At 46.5% G+C, this 17,946-nt stretch overlaps 1 protein-coding gene across 4 annotated transcripts in view; it reads right to left on the bottom strand.

Moving 5' to 3' along the window:
• Window positions 1-1,143: 1,143 nt before the first annotated feature.
• CEP63 (centrosomal protein 63) overlaps window positions 1,144-17,946 on the bottom strand; it is a 25,986-nt gene continuing 9,183 nt past the window's right edge. The window contains exons 5-15 of one of the 4 annotated variants that reach the window (XM_068421162.1): window positions 16,098-16,223; window positions 15,108-15,221; window positions 12,071-12,307; window positions 11,676-11,821; window positions 10,734-10,868; window positions 10,000-10,114; window positions 7,960-8,157; window positions 7,424-7,510; window positions 4,789-4,994; window positions 3,436-3,742; window positions 1,144-1,663 (exon numbers count right to left, since the gene is read on the bottom strand). In XM_068421162.1, the coding sequence (XP_068277263.1) occupies window positions 1,505-1,663; window positions 3,436-3,742; window positions 4,789-4,994; window positions 7,424-7,510; window positions 7,960-8,157; window positions 10,000-10,114; window positions 10,734-10,868; window positions 11,676-11,821; window positions 12,071-12,307; window positions 15,108-15,221; window positions 16,098-16,223 (1,830 nt within the window). In that variant the 3' untranslated portion in view covers window positions 1,144-1,504. The remainder of the gene's footprint in view (window positions 1,664-3,435; window positions 3,743-4,788; window positions 4,995-7,423; window positions 7,511-7,959; window positions 8,158-9,999; window positions 10,115-10,733; window positions 10,869-11,675; window positions 11,822-12,070; window positions 12,308-15,107; window positions 15,222-16,097; window positions 16,224-17,946) is intronic. The other 3 variants (XM_068421164.1, XM_068421165.1, XM_068421166.1) reach the window with 3 other exon arrangements.

Below are 17,946 nucleotides of genomic sequence, written 5' to 3'. Positions count from 1 at the left end.
ACGATCAACGAGTCCTTACTTGAGATCTGGATAGTTAAGGTGGATGCTCCCAAAATGCTTACCTGTGGACAGCCCTGCACAGGAGCCCAGGCCCACACTGACTGTGTGTGAAATGCACGGCCACAGTCTATCCCCAGTCGTGGGCAGTTAAACACATTACAGAGACTGCACAATGAGAACCCAGAATGGATCTGAAGGTTTTATCCTTGTTCAAAGAACCCCAGAAGAAAGCCAAGATAAAAGGACTTGTTGATTCAAATGTTTTTCAACCCTGGAATGCAGAATTGCTTGACCAAATGCAGTCTCATTTGACAGCATGACGAAGAGGCTGCGTTCTGCAGGCAGGAATCACCTTTGCTGAACTCACCTGCCTAATCTGATACAGCCTTAAGCTGCTCTAAGACAAGCTGAAGCTGATGAAAAGGAAGAGGGAACTTTCAGAGATGGACAAGGGATGTCTCCATCTGTAGGTTTGCCTGTACAAAGGTTGTAAAAGCTCAGCCACAGAAGACCTGCAGAGTGCCCCTGGAAGAAAGGCAAATCCATAGGAAAATGGTTCTGTCCATTCATTAACAACTTACTTTCCTTGAGGAAGAACTGAATATATTCCTCAAAACAGGTCACAGACATATTTTAGTGCAGCAGTTCAACTGGACTGGACAGTGTCTGAGACTGCCTAGATTCGTAACTGGCTGACACCAGCTTACCCAGCAGCTGCAATTACATCTGCCCTACAGAGGGATCTCACTTGCTTGTGGGTTCTCCTCCCACACTATTTCATTTCCAGTTCCAACTACTCTCCTTTCTTTTAGAAGAGCTGTGACCACAATCAGAACTCAGCCATTTATTCCTGAGCTATTCTGCAGTACTTTGAGCAATGTGCAAGGCAAGCTAAAGACACCAGATACTACACAAACAGTGAAGGGCAGAAGTTGCAAGAACCAGGAAATATTAAGAAATTCCACTAAGGGAAAATTAACTGGAGAAAATACAGGTAGCCTAAAGGAAAGAGGAATTATATTCTTTGTTCATAACGACTCTGGGCAGGAAAGGATGGAAAAGGTGTTGATCAAAGTTCCTGATGAGAAGGCAGATAAGCCACAAGAGGTTTACTCTGTATATTCGTATGAACAAGAAAAGAGATGTTTTTCCATTTTGTTTTATTTCAATGCTTTTACATGTATAAAATATATTTAAAATACTTTACATTAAAATTAGCAAATGGTTTGCTTCTAAAAAATCTCTTTGTGAGTGAGTACACAAAGACATACCTCTGATGCAGCTTTCTGACCTACAGCAAGCTGACTGAAGTGTCTGCAGTGTAAGGCCCTCCATCAGATCACACAGGTTAGAGAGGAGCTTCCTTTCCTCAATCCCCATCCCACTGATTCAGCTCAAAGTGGGAGACACAGCCTCTCACTCAAGCTCCAGCAGCAACTGGTTTATAGGTACCTCCCCAGTCACAGTTCGGAAGTAAACCAGTGTTCAAATGCAATAAGAAACATTACTCCTGGTGTCCAAATTTTCTCACAGTCTTTTCACTCTCCTTTTTCAGTTCCTCGATGTGAGCATTTAGGCACTCCAGGACGTGCTGGGATCTCCGTTCTTCCTCTTCCAGGTATCTCTCAGCTATCGATCCAACTGAAGCTGCAGGCAGTGGGCACTAAAGGGAAACAAAGGGATAGATCAGGTATTCTTTCATCCTGAGTTTCAGTCAGAAACGCTTCTGATCCACAAACCACCCAACTAAACATGCTTCTAAAGGGCCCTTGCGTCATTTCTATCTTATTGGGCAGACTAAGCGCTCAGCTCTCATGCTTGTGTCATGAATGTCCCTCTGAACAGTCTCCAACCAACCGTGAAAGCCTCCCAAGCCTTTGCCAAACCTGCGGGGAGTAAAATCAGTACCTCAGCACACAACTTTTCCATTCCAGTAGTTCCCCTCTCTAAGGCACTGCGGGACCAGAGCTGAACAGAAACAAACTCTCCTTGTGCCTGCATAACTGTTGCACTTCACAGGCGGAACCCTGACCCCAGAGGTATCAATAGGAATTGACTGTTTACTTAGGGGAACTGGACTTTCACTTCAATTACCAGCCTCTCCACTTCAAATAACAAGAGGGAATGATGTGGCATGTGCAATCATAGCGTAACTCTAGAGAAGGCCCTACAAAATACCAAGGGTTTTCTCCTGGGTGTGTTAGTCCTGCCTTATACTTAAGGTCTACATTTTGTTCCTTGTCTTCATGAAAATCTCAGTAAGCAGTATCATCTCATGGGTTCCAGGGAAGGGAAAGAACTGCCAGACCAGCACTAGGGATATCTCTGCTTGCTTTTATACACCGCCTCTGCGTCCCTGAAATAATGGGTTCCTGCTACAGTCTCCTAGGGGAAGGACAGACCAAACTCCCATCACAGCTCACTGAACACCAGTTCACCCAGCAACGGTCAATAAAATACCCCAGATCTTTTCCTTTACAGTCAAGAACTAGTCCTGCTACTCACATCACTTACCCACAAGTTCTTAACTTACAAAAATAACATTGTAAACTAGGCTTAACTTACGAGTTGATGAAGAGAAGCTTCCTGTACAGGGGCTGGCAGGTGAATTATAGTTACTAAGGGGCTCCTTTCCATTACGGAAAACTTGCCCCGGTGTCTTGGCAAGAGAATGTAACCGGTTATTGCCAAATCCTGCAGTCTCACGGTTTTCTGGTCTTTTATCAACAGCCAGGAACAAAGGGAAGCAGGAAAAAAGGCTGCAGATAAGAGGCAAATCTCTCCGATCCCACTATTGCCTACTGATGAGAATTCTCCTCTCTTAATGGTAAAGGAACTGATTTAAAGACACTGGAGGTACTAAACATCAAGCCCTAGAGCTTCTCAGACCCTGAAGAGGAACTGTTCACACTTCAGTTCCAATCCTGCAGTCTGAAGAGTTTCTAGCTAGAATATTACAGTTCCCTAAGCTCCCAACATTTGTTTTCTGGACATGCCCACAAGCTACTTTAGTCTTGAAACAATCAAGACCTATTCCTGGTAATAAACCTCATCAAGATCTACAAACCTGACAAGCCTCTACTTATCTGTGCATCAGCCTTAGAGACTCTTCTCTGGGCTCCCCCAAAATAAAAATAGCTGTTGTCACTGCTAACAACACACAACCAGAAGAGAAAATACTCCAAAGACTGCTAGTGGCAACACGTCTGGAACAAGGATCAGTACCCAGGGCTCTCCCCTCCCTGAACTACTACAGCCCTGTCTGACCCAGGGTATGACAACTGCTCTCAGCATTCCTCTTCCAGTCCCCTCCCTGCTCAAGTCAGGCTACAGCCTGGTCGCTACAGTGGGGACTGGGATATATGGTCTTAAACACCACAGGCAAGCTATATCCTCAGTCATTGAATAGCAACCAGCTTCTATACAGCTGCTTACCAAAGGCACAGATTCTCTCTGATCATTTGAGATGGACCTCTTAGATGCTTCAGCTGCAAAGTCTTTGTTTCCATCCAGCTCATGGAGCAAAGAATCCATTCCCAGAAAGGTGCCCAAAGCAAGTGACTCCACGCAGTTCTTCCTGCTGCTCTGGGTGGGTAGCTCAGCCGTCTCAGGGGTCACAGTCCCTATTTCAGCAGCCCCCCATCTCTGGGGTTCCCCTTGATGATGCTGAACAGTCCCATCAGGCGTGTGAGGTATTCTCTCTGCTTGTTCATCGTGTTTGTGCTGTGTTTCCCACGTTGTCCTAGAAGGCAGGTTTGAACACACAACTGTTTGATAGCTGAACTTTAGCAAAAACTTGCACTGAGATAACAATGAACACAGAGGTTACTAACAGCCCTGGCAATCCAAACTGGCTCGTTTCCACAGGACTTCCAGATGCACAGACAGTCTCTAGGGAATTCCTTCTCACTCTCCTGCTATTGCAGACACCAAGAACTACATTCTGCACATCCTACTGCTGCAAACGAAACGAGCACATCCACCTGGGCCACATCTGATCCCTTCACCAAAGAGAGCACATCCTGCTTCTCAAAGGAAAAGGCAAAGGCACTCCAAAGACAGACAAATAGTAGCTGCTTTGCAGAATGCAAACCAGCTGGGACTAAAAGCTACTGCACTACTTAAAGCATAAAGGCAGATTCCAAAACAGTCCTTTGTGTTCTCCCACGGGTACTATGTGCTGGAGACAGATACTATACATAACAGAATCACAGAATGAATGAGGTGGGAAGAGCCCTCTGGGATCATCAAGTCCAACCATTGCCCTCACACCACCATGGCAACTAGACCAGGGCACTAAGTGCCATGTCCAGTCTTTTCTTAAACCCCTCCAGAGATGGTGACTCCACCACCTCCCTGGGCAGCCCCTTCCAATGGCTAATGACCCTCGCTGAGAAGAAATGCTTCCTAATGTCCAACCTGACCCTCCCCTGGCCAAGCTTGAGGCTGTGTCCTCTTGTCCTATCGCTGGTTGCCCGGGAGAAGAGGCCGACTCCCACTGCGCTACAACCTCCCTTCAGGTAGTTGTAGACTGCAATAAGGTCACCTCTGAGCCTCCTCTTCTCCAGGCTAAACACCCCCAGCTCCCTCAGCCGTTCCTCATAGGTCAGACCCTCCAGACCCTTCACCAGCTTGGTCGCCCTCCTCTGGACTCGCTCCAACACCTCAACATCTTTCTTGAAGCATGGGGCCCAGAACTGGACGCACGTCAATAAAAACCCACACGTCTCCACGCCTTCTGTTCTCCATAATAAGGAAGCAGCATCCTTGGGGTCATGCAACACTCACCTGTACTGCACATCCCTGGCCTCAGGCTCTTCGTCCTGCACCTGCTGAGCCGTGCCCTCGGGTTCGTCCTGGCAGACCTGCCGAGTGAGCTCCAGTTTTGCTCTGGCCTCTGCTAGATCCTTCCGCAATTGCTGGTTCTCAGATTTTAATTTATTTAGCTCAACAGCATAGTCTTCACTGAGTGCTCTTAGGGTGACATCTTTTTCCTAACGGACAAAGGCTGAAGTCAAAACTTCTGATTTGCAAGACACCATGGACAAATCCAGAGCAAAGGCTGGCAAGAAATTCCTTAAGGCTTATCCTCTAATCCCAATTTTGACTGGCAGAATTTTCAAGGCTTTCATAAAAGCAGATCAATTATATATGCCTTATTGAGGCTGCATCCAGACAAGCTGCGCCGACCTGCCTAGGAAAGGAAGGCGCTCTCACCACCGGCTGCTTTTGGAAACAGGAAAAATATAGACCAAGAATAGTTCAGATGTATCTGCCTCTGGCCTTGGGGTAATGGGAAGGACTACACGACACTGAGTTCTCCTCCAGCTGTATATTCTAGGATTCCCTCACTTATCCCAGCTCAGATGCAAGCCTCTCAGCCAAAGCTGGGAACACTCAGGTGGCACCCGAGTAAGCTGTCTCAGTCCGAGCAACTCTCAGGTATCAGAGCAGCAGGCTCTGCCAGATACCTCCTGTGGGTGTGAAGAAACACACAGCCCTTGGCTTAGCTGGTGATGAGAAGTAGCCACACCTAGGGAGAAACTACCTTCCATGGGATCTACCAGCAAAGTTGTTGGCAAGAACACTTCTAGATCCCCTCACTCAAATTAGCAAAGGCTTATGGCAATAATTATGACAGGCTGTGCATACACCTCCCCACCTGGGATGACACATGGCCCTTTAGAAACTTTCACTGGTAGAAGCGAATTATTTTTTAATTTTTGAAACTCCAGACAACTTACTTCTCCCCATCTCCTCCTCACTAGGCCAGGTGGGTATAATTTCCATTGTTTCTACTCCTGTGACATTCCCACTTTTTTTTTGCCAATTCTATTCAATTTAGATGCTTAATTCATTCTCATCACTGCTGTATCTAAGGACTTTCCAAACATGCATTAGATGATCCTGGCCAAGATCGGTAGCTCCTGTGCCATGGGGCTGTGTAGCTTTTTTCTAAAAAATAAAAAAAACAACAGGTTTCTTGCTTTGCAGTTTGCTATCAAGTTTTTGGTAAGTCAGGCAGGCAAAAGCCCACCAGACACTTCAAGTAATGGACCTGTCTTCATTTAGCCCGCACCCGGGGCTAAACAATAACAGTTTTTCTCTCACCCAATGTCCCTTTCCCAACTGAGGAAGGAAATTGGGAAAAAGAGGGAGACTTGTGGGTTAAAATTAAACAGATTTAATAAAATAAAGAAACCAATATAAATGCTAACACAAAACACACAAAAGTATACTTAGCTACAGGTTGCAGCAGGTTGTCCAGGAATAGCAATCGTCAGCAGTGAGGGGAAAAAAAGGAGGCCAGAAGAGAGGAGAGCAAAAAGAGCCTCCCCCCTCCCTACCAAGCCCTCCCTTTTATAGTGAGCTTGATTGTTAATGATACAGAACACACCTGAGGGCCAGCCTGGGGCAGCTGCCCTGCATTTAACTGCTAATGGCCCTGACCACCATGGCTGGCCACAGACTGAAACAAAATCCCAATGAAACCAGGACAGGACCCTAGGTCATTTCAGTCTCAAATCAGCCCTCCACAAAGCTTTGTTTTTCCTCCATCTTGCCAGCCACAAGCTTCTGTTCCACACTTTCCCAAGAGCTTTGCACGTTTGACAATCACCCCAAACTCCTACTAAGAGCCAAGTATTTCTTTCCCACCGATCTGACAGGATAAAAGCTCAGATGATACATTCTCATTAGGTTTTCAGCTGTCCAAATCCAGCCCTTGCCCCCCGTGAGGCATCCACTCTGGTTTATGTGAGACAGAACTCGCAAACTCGCCATTTCTTCCTTCACGTGGCACTAAAATGAACCACCTTCATGGTATTATTCCTGCCAAGAATGCACCTCTTCCATGCAGGCTCCCCTTTTCCCCTCTAGACAAGGTGGCCTCACCTAGCCTCAAGAGTGCCACATCAGCAAGAGCCCTCCCTGGCGCGTTGCCCCAAGGCAACCAGCCCATATTCCCAGGTTGCAACCTGCCTGTGGGATGCAAGGGACAGGCCTGCTGAATGGCTCCTCACCAGGAGGGGAAGATGCTCTCACCCCAGAAATTGCAAGGACCAGAGCAGTTACAGCTCTCAGACAGGGCAAAAGGACGGCACAGATTTAGAAACAGAGGTTTGAGATACACTGGCATAAAATGGAAACGTAACAAAATGTACTAAAATACATGGGCCAGACCCCACGGAGAAGAAACTGAGATGAGGGCTCTGTTTCTGCAGTTCTCCTCACTGCTCTGTGACTGAACAAGATGCTCAGTATTTCTGGGCCTTATTTCCTCACAAACTGCCCCTTTCGCTTGGGTTTTAAGTTCCCTGAACTCTACCAAGCATTTTGAGAGGCCTGGGCAAAGACTGTTACTGTTCCCAGGTAGGGGACACACAACGCCAGCCCCTTCCCACCTCCGTTCCCTAATGCATACCTCTAGCACACCACACTCTGTCTTTTCCAACATCTCTGAGAGATGACGGTTTTCCAGCCTCAAGGTTTCCAGCTGGACCAGAATTACCTGAGGAGACAGAGGCAAACAAGCTCAGAAAAAAAACCACAACGCAACACGTGCCCACAACACCCTACAGGCGTTTTCCACCCTTAACTCAAGCATGAGTACAGAGCAAGGCTTGGGCCATTAGTTCTGCAGGGACCCTATAGAGAAGGCCATACAAATAACCATGCAGAGTCATTTATTTTAGTTTTCAAAGATGTCATCATCCAGGCCTAGTTAGGAGGAGTGATCTCAAAGAATTCTGTGGGACTGTCAGTTACTGGTTTGAAAAGAAGCAGCAAGACAGATTCAGGGAACACTATAAATTCGAAGATTTCATCAGAAGGGTCTCAACATCTTTGTTCAAAGGTTGAAGAAAGAAGGAAACTATTAACATAGCTAAAAACAAGGGTGGTATTCCAAGCTTTCAGATCCCTCAAAGAGACAGCATAAGAGTCTTCTGCCTTTTTTACCCTGTGCTCCACCGCTTTCCTCTCTGCTCTTTCGATCTCTGTTCTCAGCCGTTGTTCTAGGTCGGATGTGGAGCTGCTTGCAGACGCAATTGTGATGTCCCGCTGGTGTAACTCTTGTGTCAACCTGGAGATTTCCCGTTTCATCCCTTCTAGCTCACTGCTGTGAGTTTGTTCAGCTCGAGAGAGCTGCTCTTTCAGCTGGAGGAAGATATGCACACACCACCCACGAGCTTTTAAAAGATGTTTCAGCAAAAAAGCAAAAGTATTGCACATGGTAACGTGAAATCTAAGTACTGGAAAACAAAAAGCTCTACGTAACAAGCCCTCTGTGCATGCTTGTCCGTCTTGATTGAAAACCACCTCATCCCAATCCTTTTCCACACTATAAACTGCCAACTGGGACAAGACAAGTTACACGCTGTGGAGTACTTGAGAAGATCCAATTGATCAAATCACTGTCTCTTTAGCTCACCATTCTACCTCCGTGGCCAACAGCAGACACCCAAAGGTTTACCATCACTGAAAGCACAGTAACACTTTCATAATATAACCTTGCAATTTGCCACTCCACCTTCCCGAGGCAGAGAGGGTATCTTCAAACAGCTCTAGGCAGACTTTTGTGCCATGAATTTGTCCTAAGTCTTTTGAATCAATATTAGCTCGCAGCAACTAAAGCTACCCATGGCAAACTTCCACAAGCTAGCTATGCACAGGGTAAAAATATACCTCTTTGTTTTCATAACTCCATTTGATGACCACTAGTCCCTGCATTATGAGAGAATAATCATTCCCTATTTACTTTCCACATGACAGGCAGGATTTTATTTTTAGTACGTTCAAGCTCATCTCTCTCTTTTCCAGTTTGGTAAGCCCTATTCCATTCAGCTGTTCCTTGGATAAACAACACTCCATCCTTCTGGTCATCTTTTTCCATACTTTATCTTGTTTTATTCAATCCTTTTTGAGATGGCAGACCTAACTGCATACAATATTCTGGTAGGTACACTGTATATTTATTCAGTGACATAACAGAACAACAACACAGCATAATTTCTTCCCTGGTATTCCATTCTATTCGCCAGAAATATTAGGCACCCAAACCTCTAGGATTCTTCTGAGAATTACAAGCATTTTAGAAAATTGAACCAGATGATCTCTGCCTAGCCACGTAAACACTATACATATGGTGATTTATCTCCATGTCACCTCAATGCCTCCCAAGTATATAAAACAGAAACAACAAGAATAAATCTCTCTTTCCTCCCCAGCAGCCTGTAGGAGATTCATTTGTAGTTTGGCTCTTTAAACGTGTAACCAAGCACGCATCTCTGGCAAGATCTGCACCTCTGTACATTCAGAATCAAGGATGAAAGATTTTCACAGAAGTGAGGTTTTTCACTCAAGTCCAATAAGGTTTCTACTCTAAGCAGACTCCAGTGAAAGCTCTCACACTAACTAGACCATTATCAAAAGCCTTTTGGAGGGCTTGCCTCCCCTGGGTGCACATAGCACGAGGCTGAGGTCCTCATGGCAGATGAGCTCTCCATTTCTTCCAGCCCCTGAGTTCATGCCGAGGTATCAAGCCTGAAACAAACTCCCTTATTCACATACGGACTAGAACGCATTTGAAGCCCTGCCTCAAGTGTGCTAGGACGTAGTACAGCAAAACCCATGCCCTCTCTGCTCTTCATCCCGTTGGGAGCCTGTATTAGGCTTAAACTCAGGATTCCAGGCCTTAATCTCTTTGCATACTTGCCCCTCCAGCACTAATTCAAATATCTCCACACTGCAGAGAAGTACTGTGTGATGTAGGGGTAGGCCTAAGACCCAAAGTAACGCACAGCCACGTACAGACACCTGCAAACCTATCCTCTCAACTCCTCCTTCGTCAGATCTGCTCCTTACCCTGCAGCGTATCGCTGCCTCCACAACACTCCCAGCCTTTGGTCCCCTTCAGAGCTCTGCTGAGGCACACGACACCCACGGGAACTGCTGACTCCACAAGCACCTCTCCCACTCTCAGGAACAAAGCGACATTACCTTTTTAATCTCTGCCTTTAACTCGGTACGGTGTTCTTCCATTGACTGCAGCTCTTTGATATTCTCCTCCAGCTCTTCGCTCAGCTGTACACACCTTGCATTTGAAGACACCAGGCTGGGTGCCAAATGTAAAACTACAGATTAGAATACCCCAAGATGAGCAGAGAAACTTTGATCTTCCAGGCAGTCTCTTATGTCCGTCATAACAGAAACTGAACTCTTAACCTAGAAGTTCCTTACCAATCCTTTGGTTTTGCTTACCAAAATAATTTCAAAAGAGATCAGGAAGCTGATCTAACAGATAATAGCTGTTTCTTGCTTGTTTCTGTACCATACTAAGGTTACAAACTTCCCATGCAAACATTAGTCTGAAAACCACAAACTCAGAGAGGAAAACTTGTTTATAACTCATTTCACAGTAAGGTCTAGATCCGGTTCTTACCAGCTGACTAACAAAGACTCCTTAACCTATTATCAGTGAAGGTGCTAAGCCTAAACAAGCTAAAACACTGAAAACACCCACAGTGTGCAGTAAAAAGCAGCCAACCAATTAGCAGAACAGTCTCACTATTAAACTGCAAAATGAATACCATTTGATTTCTTCCGCCCTTTGATATTTAAAGTAAGCCTACAAAAATCAGTGGGATCAGTTAATTTGATGAACGCAATATATTAGGTAGTAAATTATAATCCAAGTTTCATTTCACATCCAGGGGAAGCAAGCAGTCAGGCACCTGTTCTCAAGATGAGTCACTTCTGCCTTTAAGTGCTGTTCCTTCTTCTGGGCAACATCCAGCTGCAGTAGTATATGCTCCAGCTCCAGCCCCGGCAAAGACAACTGTTTCTCTTGCAAGTGGTCCTCCAAGGCCCTAAGCAGAAACATGAACTTTAATCACAGCACAGCAATGTCATGTCTGACTTCACTAATGTGGGGACCATAACCACCATTTATTTGGAATGCTCTGAAAAATATCCAAAACCCAACACCAGGTGACACCTGTGTGCATTGGGAATAAGCAAACACACCAGCTGGGTGACAGCCCCCTGTTGGAGTCCAGGCTGATTAAAAAAGACTACGTCCTATTTTGCTGTTGGCCTCCCTGATCCAGACAGTCTCCCTGCCATTAGCAGACATCCAGCGTGCAACAGTGTGGCTGCTTAAGTAAGATACACCAAAACATTCTGACATGGCCATCAGAACCCTTTAGCTTTTGCATGTAGCCAGTGCAGAAGGGGAAGGCCAAGATGACCTTGTCACATATGTAGTTACTTTACCAAGACCCTAATCAGACATCATTATATCAGTGAAAACTTTCACCTACATCAATAAGCACAGTATCAAATCCTAAAAGGCCTCGAGCACTTGACTGAAAATGCCTGGGGACAAAAAAAAAGCTGCAAAGCTCAAAAGCCCTGTGCTGCCTCCAGAAACCCAGCTCAGCAGAAAGCCCATTCCTTCCACACTCTTCACTGAGTATCAGCTGATTTCAAAAGCAACACACTTGGGCAAACGCTGCCAGGAAGCACAGCACTTGTGAGAAACTACAGCACATCATTCAGTGTATCAACCAACACAGATCCAGCTGCATGAAAATGCTTCCACCACCCTCAGTGGGAGAACCTGGAATATAGATCTGGATTCAAGAGCATAAGTACCAGTGAGGAACAGATGCTACCTGATGAGGAGTTCTTTTGTGCGAAGAGTTTCAGTCACCCTGGCCAGCTCTTTCTGTAACTGTTCCTGGTGCAGCTTGGAGCTGTCAATGAAATCTTCCTGAGACTGCAAGGTGGCTCTAAGTTCCATCTTCTCATCCTGTAGCACCTGCACGGGAGGGAGAAGGAATGACTGTTGCAAGATGGAACAAATCAATTTGTTGCAAGGCAACGAGAGGCTGATCAGATTTTTAAGGAACCCTTGGAAATACTGCAGCACACCACAGGGGTACCAAGCCAGCTTTGAGGCCAATCAGGAACTTCACAAAGACCCTAGAAAGAGACGGGAGCTCAGGGATGAAGTGCCTTCCTGCCACTTCCCACAAGCACCACTTTATATTCAGCTTCCTCCACTGACCTCTAACATTTTCTTGGATTGCCTTAATTCTTCTTGAACTCTTTGCCGATCTTCCAGAATCATCCGATTGTTTTCAGTCAGCTCATCCACTCTCATGTTAAGCCTCTCCACCTCCAACTTGTTGGCACAGATAGCATCGTTGGCCCTCTCCAGCTTGCTGGTTAGAAGCTGGATTTCCGACTGGCTAGCCAGCTCCACCGACTCCAGAATCTGCCTCCGACTGGCAAGCTGAGTCTGCTAAGAGCAACTGGTTTGCGTTAAAGCTGAATTATAAAAAACACAGTGTATCAAAACCACACTCAAAACAACTACTGATTTCTTCGTGTAACAAGTCACATTCTCAAAGTAAGCAACACTACCTTTCAGGGAATGAGGGGAAGTATTGTTCCAGGGTTACACGATGGGTAAAACTTCTGAAGGCAAACAGAATAAAAAACAAAATGAGGGGGCCCTCTGATTCCAAAAGGGGTTCAAAGAGAATCTGGGAAAAGAAGATCTCAAATCACTCACAACCTAAGAACAAAGCTGCCTACTATTCTTTGCTCATAAACCTAAGGCTAGACCAGGAGAAATGGCAGCATGTAAGAAAGTTTGCAAGTACCATACACAAGCTAGCAAGTCCAGAGGAGGGCGACCAAGCTGGGGAAGGGTCTGGAGGGTCTGACCCATAAGGAACGGCTGAGGGAGCTGGGGGTGTTTAGCCTGGAGAAGAGGAGGCTCAGAGGTGACCTTAGTGCAGTCTACAACTACCTGAAGGGAGGTTGTAGCGGAGTGGGAGTCGGCCTCTTCTCCCAGGCAACCAGCAATAGGACAAGAGGACACAGCCTCAAGCTTCACCAGGGGAGGTTCAGGTTGGACATTAGGAAGCATTTCTTCTCAGCAAGGGTCATTAGCCATTGGAAGGGGCTGCCCAGGGAGGTGGTGGAGTCACCATCTCTGGAGGGGTTTAAGAAAAATCTGGACATGGCACTTAGTGCCCTGGTCTAGTTGACAGGGTGGTGTCACGGCAATGGTTGGACTCGATGAGCCCAGAGGGCTCTTCCAACCTTGTCAATTCTGTGATTACCCAATTGTTAATCCCACACCAGGACAGAAAGCAGCTCTTGGTGCACAATGTAAAAAACCAACCACCAAACAGATCAAAAACCGAACCGGGTGTAACAGTCAACTATGTTTCGCCTTATGCACTAAATATCTGGTTCTAACAGCTTGCGAGAATGCTCACTTTGAGTGTTTCATTGTTTTAATGGCAGACAAAGTTACAAGGAACATATGACTAGCAAACAATACATGCTCTATTATTTATAGGCACAATACTTTATTTCATAGCATTTCTTTCCATGTCACTAGCTGGTGCAATTTAACAAGCCAGCTCTCATGTAAGCTTCTAAGAATATTCACTTCATATATTGCCTTTTTGTACAGTACCTTATAATTTTTAAAAGCTGAAACAAAATATTTGAGTAGTCCTTTAGCCCCCATTTCCAAGAGTAGCAATTCCTGCCAGCTTCAGAATCACCACATGCCTTGATTTATTGCCTGACACATAATGGCTCATAACTGAGAAACTACAGGAACTGTGCTTTTGGAAGACTATGGTGTAATTTTGATTACAGTCTTTTCATTGTTTGAATAGTCATGACAGAAAAGGTAATCAGGAGTGCAAGAGTGTATAACACAGCCTTTCTCCACTCAAGGAACAGGAGTACCAGACTACCTGACTATTTATTTCCGCGTTAAGAAAACATTTAAGCTATCTCTTATTTCCAGCCACAGAACACGCAGGACAGCACAGAATTCCAGGTTTCCCCTGTTGCCTTTAAAGGTTGCAGGTGTTACGGGAAGGTGCTCATCACTGGGTAAGAATGCTGGGCCCCCTAAGCTGCACTGAAAGATATGAGGGGAAGCCAGCTGAAAGAGAAAGGGGAAGTACCCCACGGTCACAGATCTCAGCTCGACCTTGGCCAGGAGAAAAAGCATACAAAACACATACAAACATCCAAGGCAATTTCATGCTGGGCTTTTCAAAGACATTGAGGATTCAGGCGGTCCCTTCACAGTACCTATGCACCTAACTCATCAACACCGCGTAGGAAAAATCTCCCCAAGTTCCTGTTTTTCTGCTGCACAGTGAGAAGAGTTCCTCTGTGCTCCAGTACACCAGCCTGCACTCCAAGGACACATCTGTTCCCAGACAATTGAGCTATCAATGACACAAAGACCGCAGAGCAGCAAGACCTTCTGCTCAACGACTCTTTCTGCATTTGTAGATCTACTAGTGTCAGCCTCTCACAAAGGCCCTGTCAGAACCAGCTTCAATCCTGTCATCACAAGCTTCCTCCTGGCAGGAGCTTCCACTCAAGAGCAACTCAGGAGGCCCATTAAGTGTGAAGCCCCCAGCAAGAGCTTCTTATCAGTGTCTGCTGTGATTGTGTCAGTGTGACTTCACAGCTGTGCTCTAGGTCAATTCATCTTGCTCTGCTGCAGCACCACTGACTCGCTGAACTGAGCTTTTCAGGAGCAGCAGCCCCACTACTTCTTGCCTTTAAGAGACTGAAAAAAAAAAAAAGGGGGGGGGAGCTGAAAACCACTGTTACTTCAGTACTTTGCAGAAGGATCTGTCATAGGGGAAGACTATTTTCCACCATCATCCTCTGAGCTGGACCTACAAGGTACATATTTAGCTACTGGCAGGTACGCAGCTTTGAACTAGACGACATGATGTAACAGCTATTTTAAAGTGTCATATGCTGTGGTCTCCTAGGGAAAGCTCCATCCTACTATCTTCTCTACTAAGTGGAGGGGTGGTGAGGTAACAGGGAGAGCTGCACGAGGTTTATCTAACCTCTGTTGACAGACTCCAGATCTTTTTTCCATACAGCACTTATTCCACCGGGACATTAAAAGTCATTTCAATGGCAACTTAAACTGGATTCAAGCCTGAAAGATTTCATTAGCCTCTCCCTCTTCCCCCCTCCCTCCCCTCCCACCTGCTGCCACAAACAAAACAAAAACTTTCAGCACATACTAATTGTACCTGAATGAGCTCAGACTGCTCAGCCAAAGCCTTCCTCTGTGCTTCCAGCGATGCCACCTGCTGCTGGTACAGCAAGCGCTGCTTCTCCCAGTCAAGTGACTTTTGACGGAACTCCTGCAAGGACAGCAGGGGTGGCTTGGAGCAGTACGTCCATGCAGTTGACAAGAAGGCCCCCTTCTAGTTCATATCCATGTTTGCTTTCTCTCTCCACCAGACCCTCACGCACCTTTCCCCACAGCAGGGGAACCATTAGCCAGTCATTTGATGCACCAGCTCAGCAGTATAAAACCCCTCACATACTGTGCTTGCTCTATTTCTTTCCCTCCTGAGTTAAAACGTCTGTGTCAATTATTGCTGTTTACAAATGTGAAGTGCTAACAGATTCATGGCTAGTTGCATGGATTTGCTGTCAGATGTTTAACAATTCAGGCTGTCTTTAGCTTCCAAAACATGCTGCTATTGAAATCGCTAAGATGGCAAGTATGAACTACAGAATTTTAATGCTAATCTCTGCTCCAGAAATTGGACACTACATCAGTCAGATGTGCTTGTTAAGCCACATCTTCAGGGTACAGCAGAAGAAAACTGAGCGTGGTTGAGCTCAGCACAGCAGAGAGATTAAAAGATGAGACAGGGTTGAGAAGAAGTTTGGCATGTAGCTCCCTCCTCCTCAAAGAACTGAGATGACAACCTCACCACACTGGAATTCATCCCGTTCACATCACTAATTACCCTTCCAGCACCTTCTTCCTTTTATTTAGTCTAAGAACAGCGGCACAGTTTATCCTGTGTACTCAGAGGCCCGAACACAGTAAACTGCCTTTATTACACAAGCAGTTGAGAAGAGCTACACTTGAAGAGTAGATGGAGAGTACTTTTTAAGCATGATTTATAGTCTACTTCCTATTTGACTACTCTTTCATCAACAAAGCCCAGAAAGTCAGTTAATACATACAAACTCTGACTAGCATTTGCTTTTTCACTACATACCTCCAGCTTCCTGGTCAGTTGGCTCATTTCAAACTGGTCCTCCCCTTGTGTCCTGTTAGCTTCTTCCCTGGTTTCTCTTACTTGTTTCTTCCGCAGCTTCTCATAGCTCCTCCTCAGCCTGGACAACTGCAAGGGATTCAGTGAAAGAGACAACTTTGTTGAAGGCCCCAAGGCAAGAATTAAACAGCCCTTTGAAAGGAGGCACACCAAATGCCTTCACACAAACAACTCCCCTAATCAAAGCCACACAGCCTGCAAGTGAAGACTTCTATTTGTACAACGAGCCTATTATACCAACAGGATTGCAAAATATGCCAAATTGTATCAGAGTAGCACAATGCCACTGAAGTCGTGACATCATCAGACATTTGCTAAGCCGCTATCCGTCATTTTTGAGAAGTCGTGGCAGTCTGGTGAAGTTCCCACTGACTGGAAAAGGGGAAACATAACCCCCATTCTCAAGAAGGGAAAAAAGAAAGACCTGGGGAACTACAGGCCAGTCTGTCTCACCTCTGTGCCTGGCAAGATCATGGAGCAGATCCTCCTGGAAACTATACTGAGGCACACGGAAATCAAGGAGGTGATTGGTGACAGCCAACATGGCTTCACCAAGGGCAAGTCATGCCTGACAAATTTGGTGGCCTTCTACGACGGGGTTACAGCGCTGGTCAATAGGGGAAAAGTGACTGACGTCATCTACCTGGACTTGTGCAAAGTGTTTGACACTGTCCTGCATGACATCTTTGTCTCTAAATTGGAGAGACATGGACTTGATGGATGGACCACTTGGTGGATAAGGAATTGGCTGGATGGTCGCACTCAAAGAGTTACGGTCAACGGCTCAATGTCCAAGTGGACACCAGTGATGAGTGGCGTTCCTCAGGGGTCGGTATCGGGACCGGTGCTGTTTAACATCTTTGTCAGCGACATGGACAGTGGGATTGAGTGCACCCTCGGCAAGTCTGCTGACAACAACAAGCTGTGTGGTGCAGTCGACACGCTGGAGGGAAGGGATGGCATCCAGAGGGACCTTGATAGGCTTGAGAGCTGGGCCTGTGCGAACCGCATGGAGCCCAACAAGGCCAAGTGCAAGGTCCTGCACGTGGGTCGGGGCAATCCCAAGCACAAACACAGACTGGGTGGAGAATGGGTTGAGAGCAGCCCTGGGGAGAAGGACTTGGGGGTGATGGGTGATGAGAAGCTCACCATGAGCTGACACGTGCGCTCGCAGCCCAGAAGGCCAACCGTGTCCTGGGCTGCATCCCCAGCAGCGTGGCCAGCAGGTCGAGGGAGGGGATTCTGCCCCTCTGCTCCGCTCTCGGGAGACCCCCCTGCAGTGCTGCGTCCAGCTCTGGGGGCACCAACATCAGAAGGACATGGAGCTGTTGGAGCGAGTCCAGAGGAGGCCACAAAGGTGATCAGAGGGCTGGAGCACCTCTGCTATGGAGATAGGCTGAGAGAGTTGGGGCTGTTCAGCCTGGAGAAGAGAAGGCTCCAGGGAGACCTTCTAGCACCTTCCAGTGCCTGAAGGAGCTACAGGAAAGCTGGAGAGGGGCTTTTTACAAGGGCATGGAGTGACAGGACGAGGGGGAACGGTTTTAAACTGAAAGAGGGGAGATTTAGATGAGATATGAGGAAGAAATTCTTTGCTGTGAGGGTGGTGAGACCCTGGCCCAGGTTGCCCAGAGAAGCTGTGGCTGCCCCCTCCCTGGCAGTGTTCAAGGCCAGGTTGGATGGGGCTTGGAGCAACCTGGTCTGGTGGAAGATGTCCCTGCCCATGGTAGAGGGGTTGGAACTAGATGATCTTTAAGGTCCCTTCCAACCCAAACCAGTCTGTGATTCTGTGATC

This window comes from Nyctibius grandis, chromosome 32 (genome assembly GCF_013368605.1).
Source record: "Nyctibius grandis isolate bNycGra1 chromosome 32, bNycGra1.pri, whole genome shotgun sequence".
Taxonomy (NCBI): domain Eukaryota; kingdom Metazoa; phylum Chordata; class Aves; order Nyctibiiformes; family Nyctibiidae; genus Nyctibius; species Nyctibius grandis.
The sequence above is the reverse complement of the archived record's forward strand: the minus strand, read 5'-3'. Positions and strand labels throughout refer to the sequence as shown.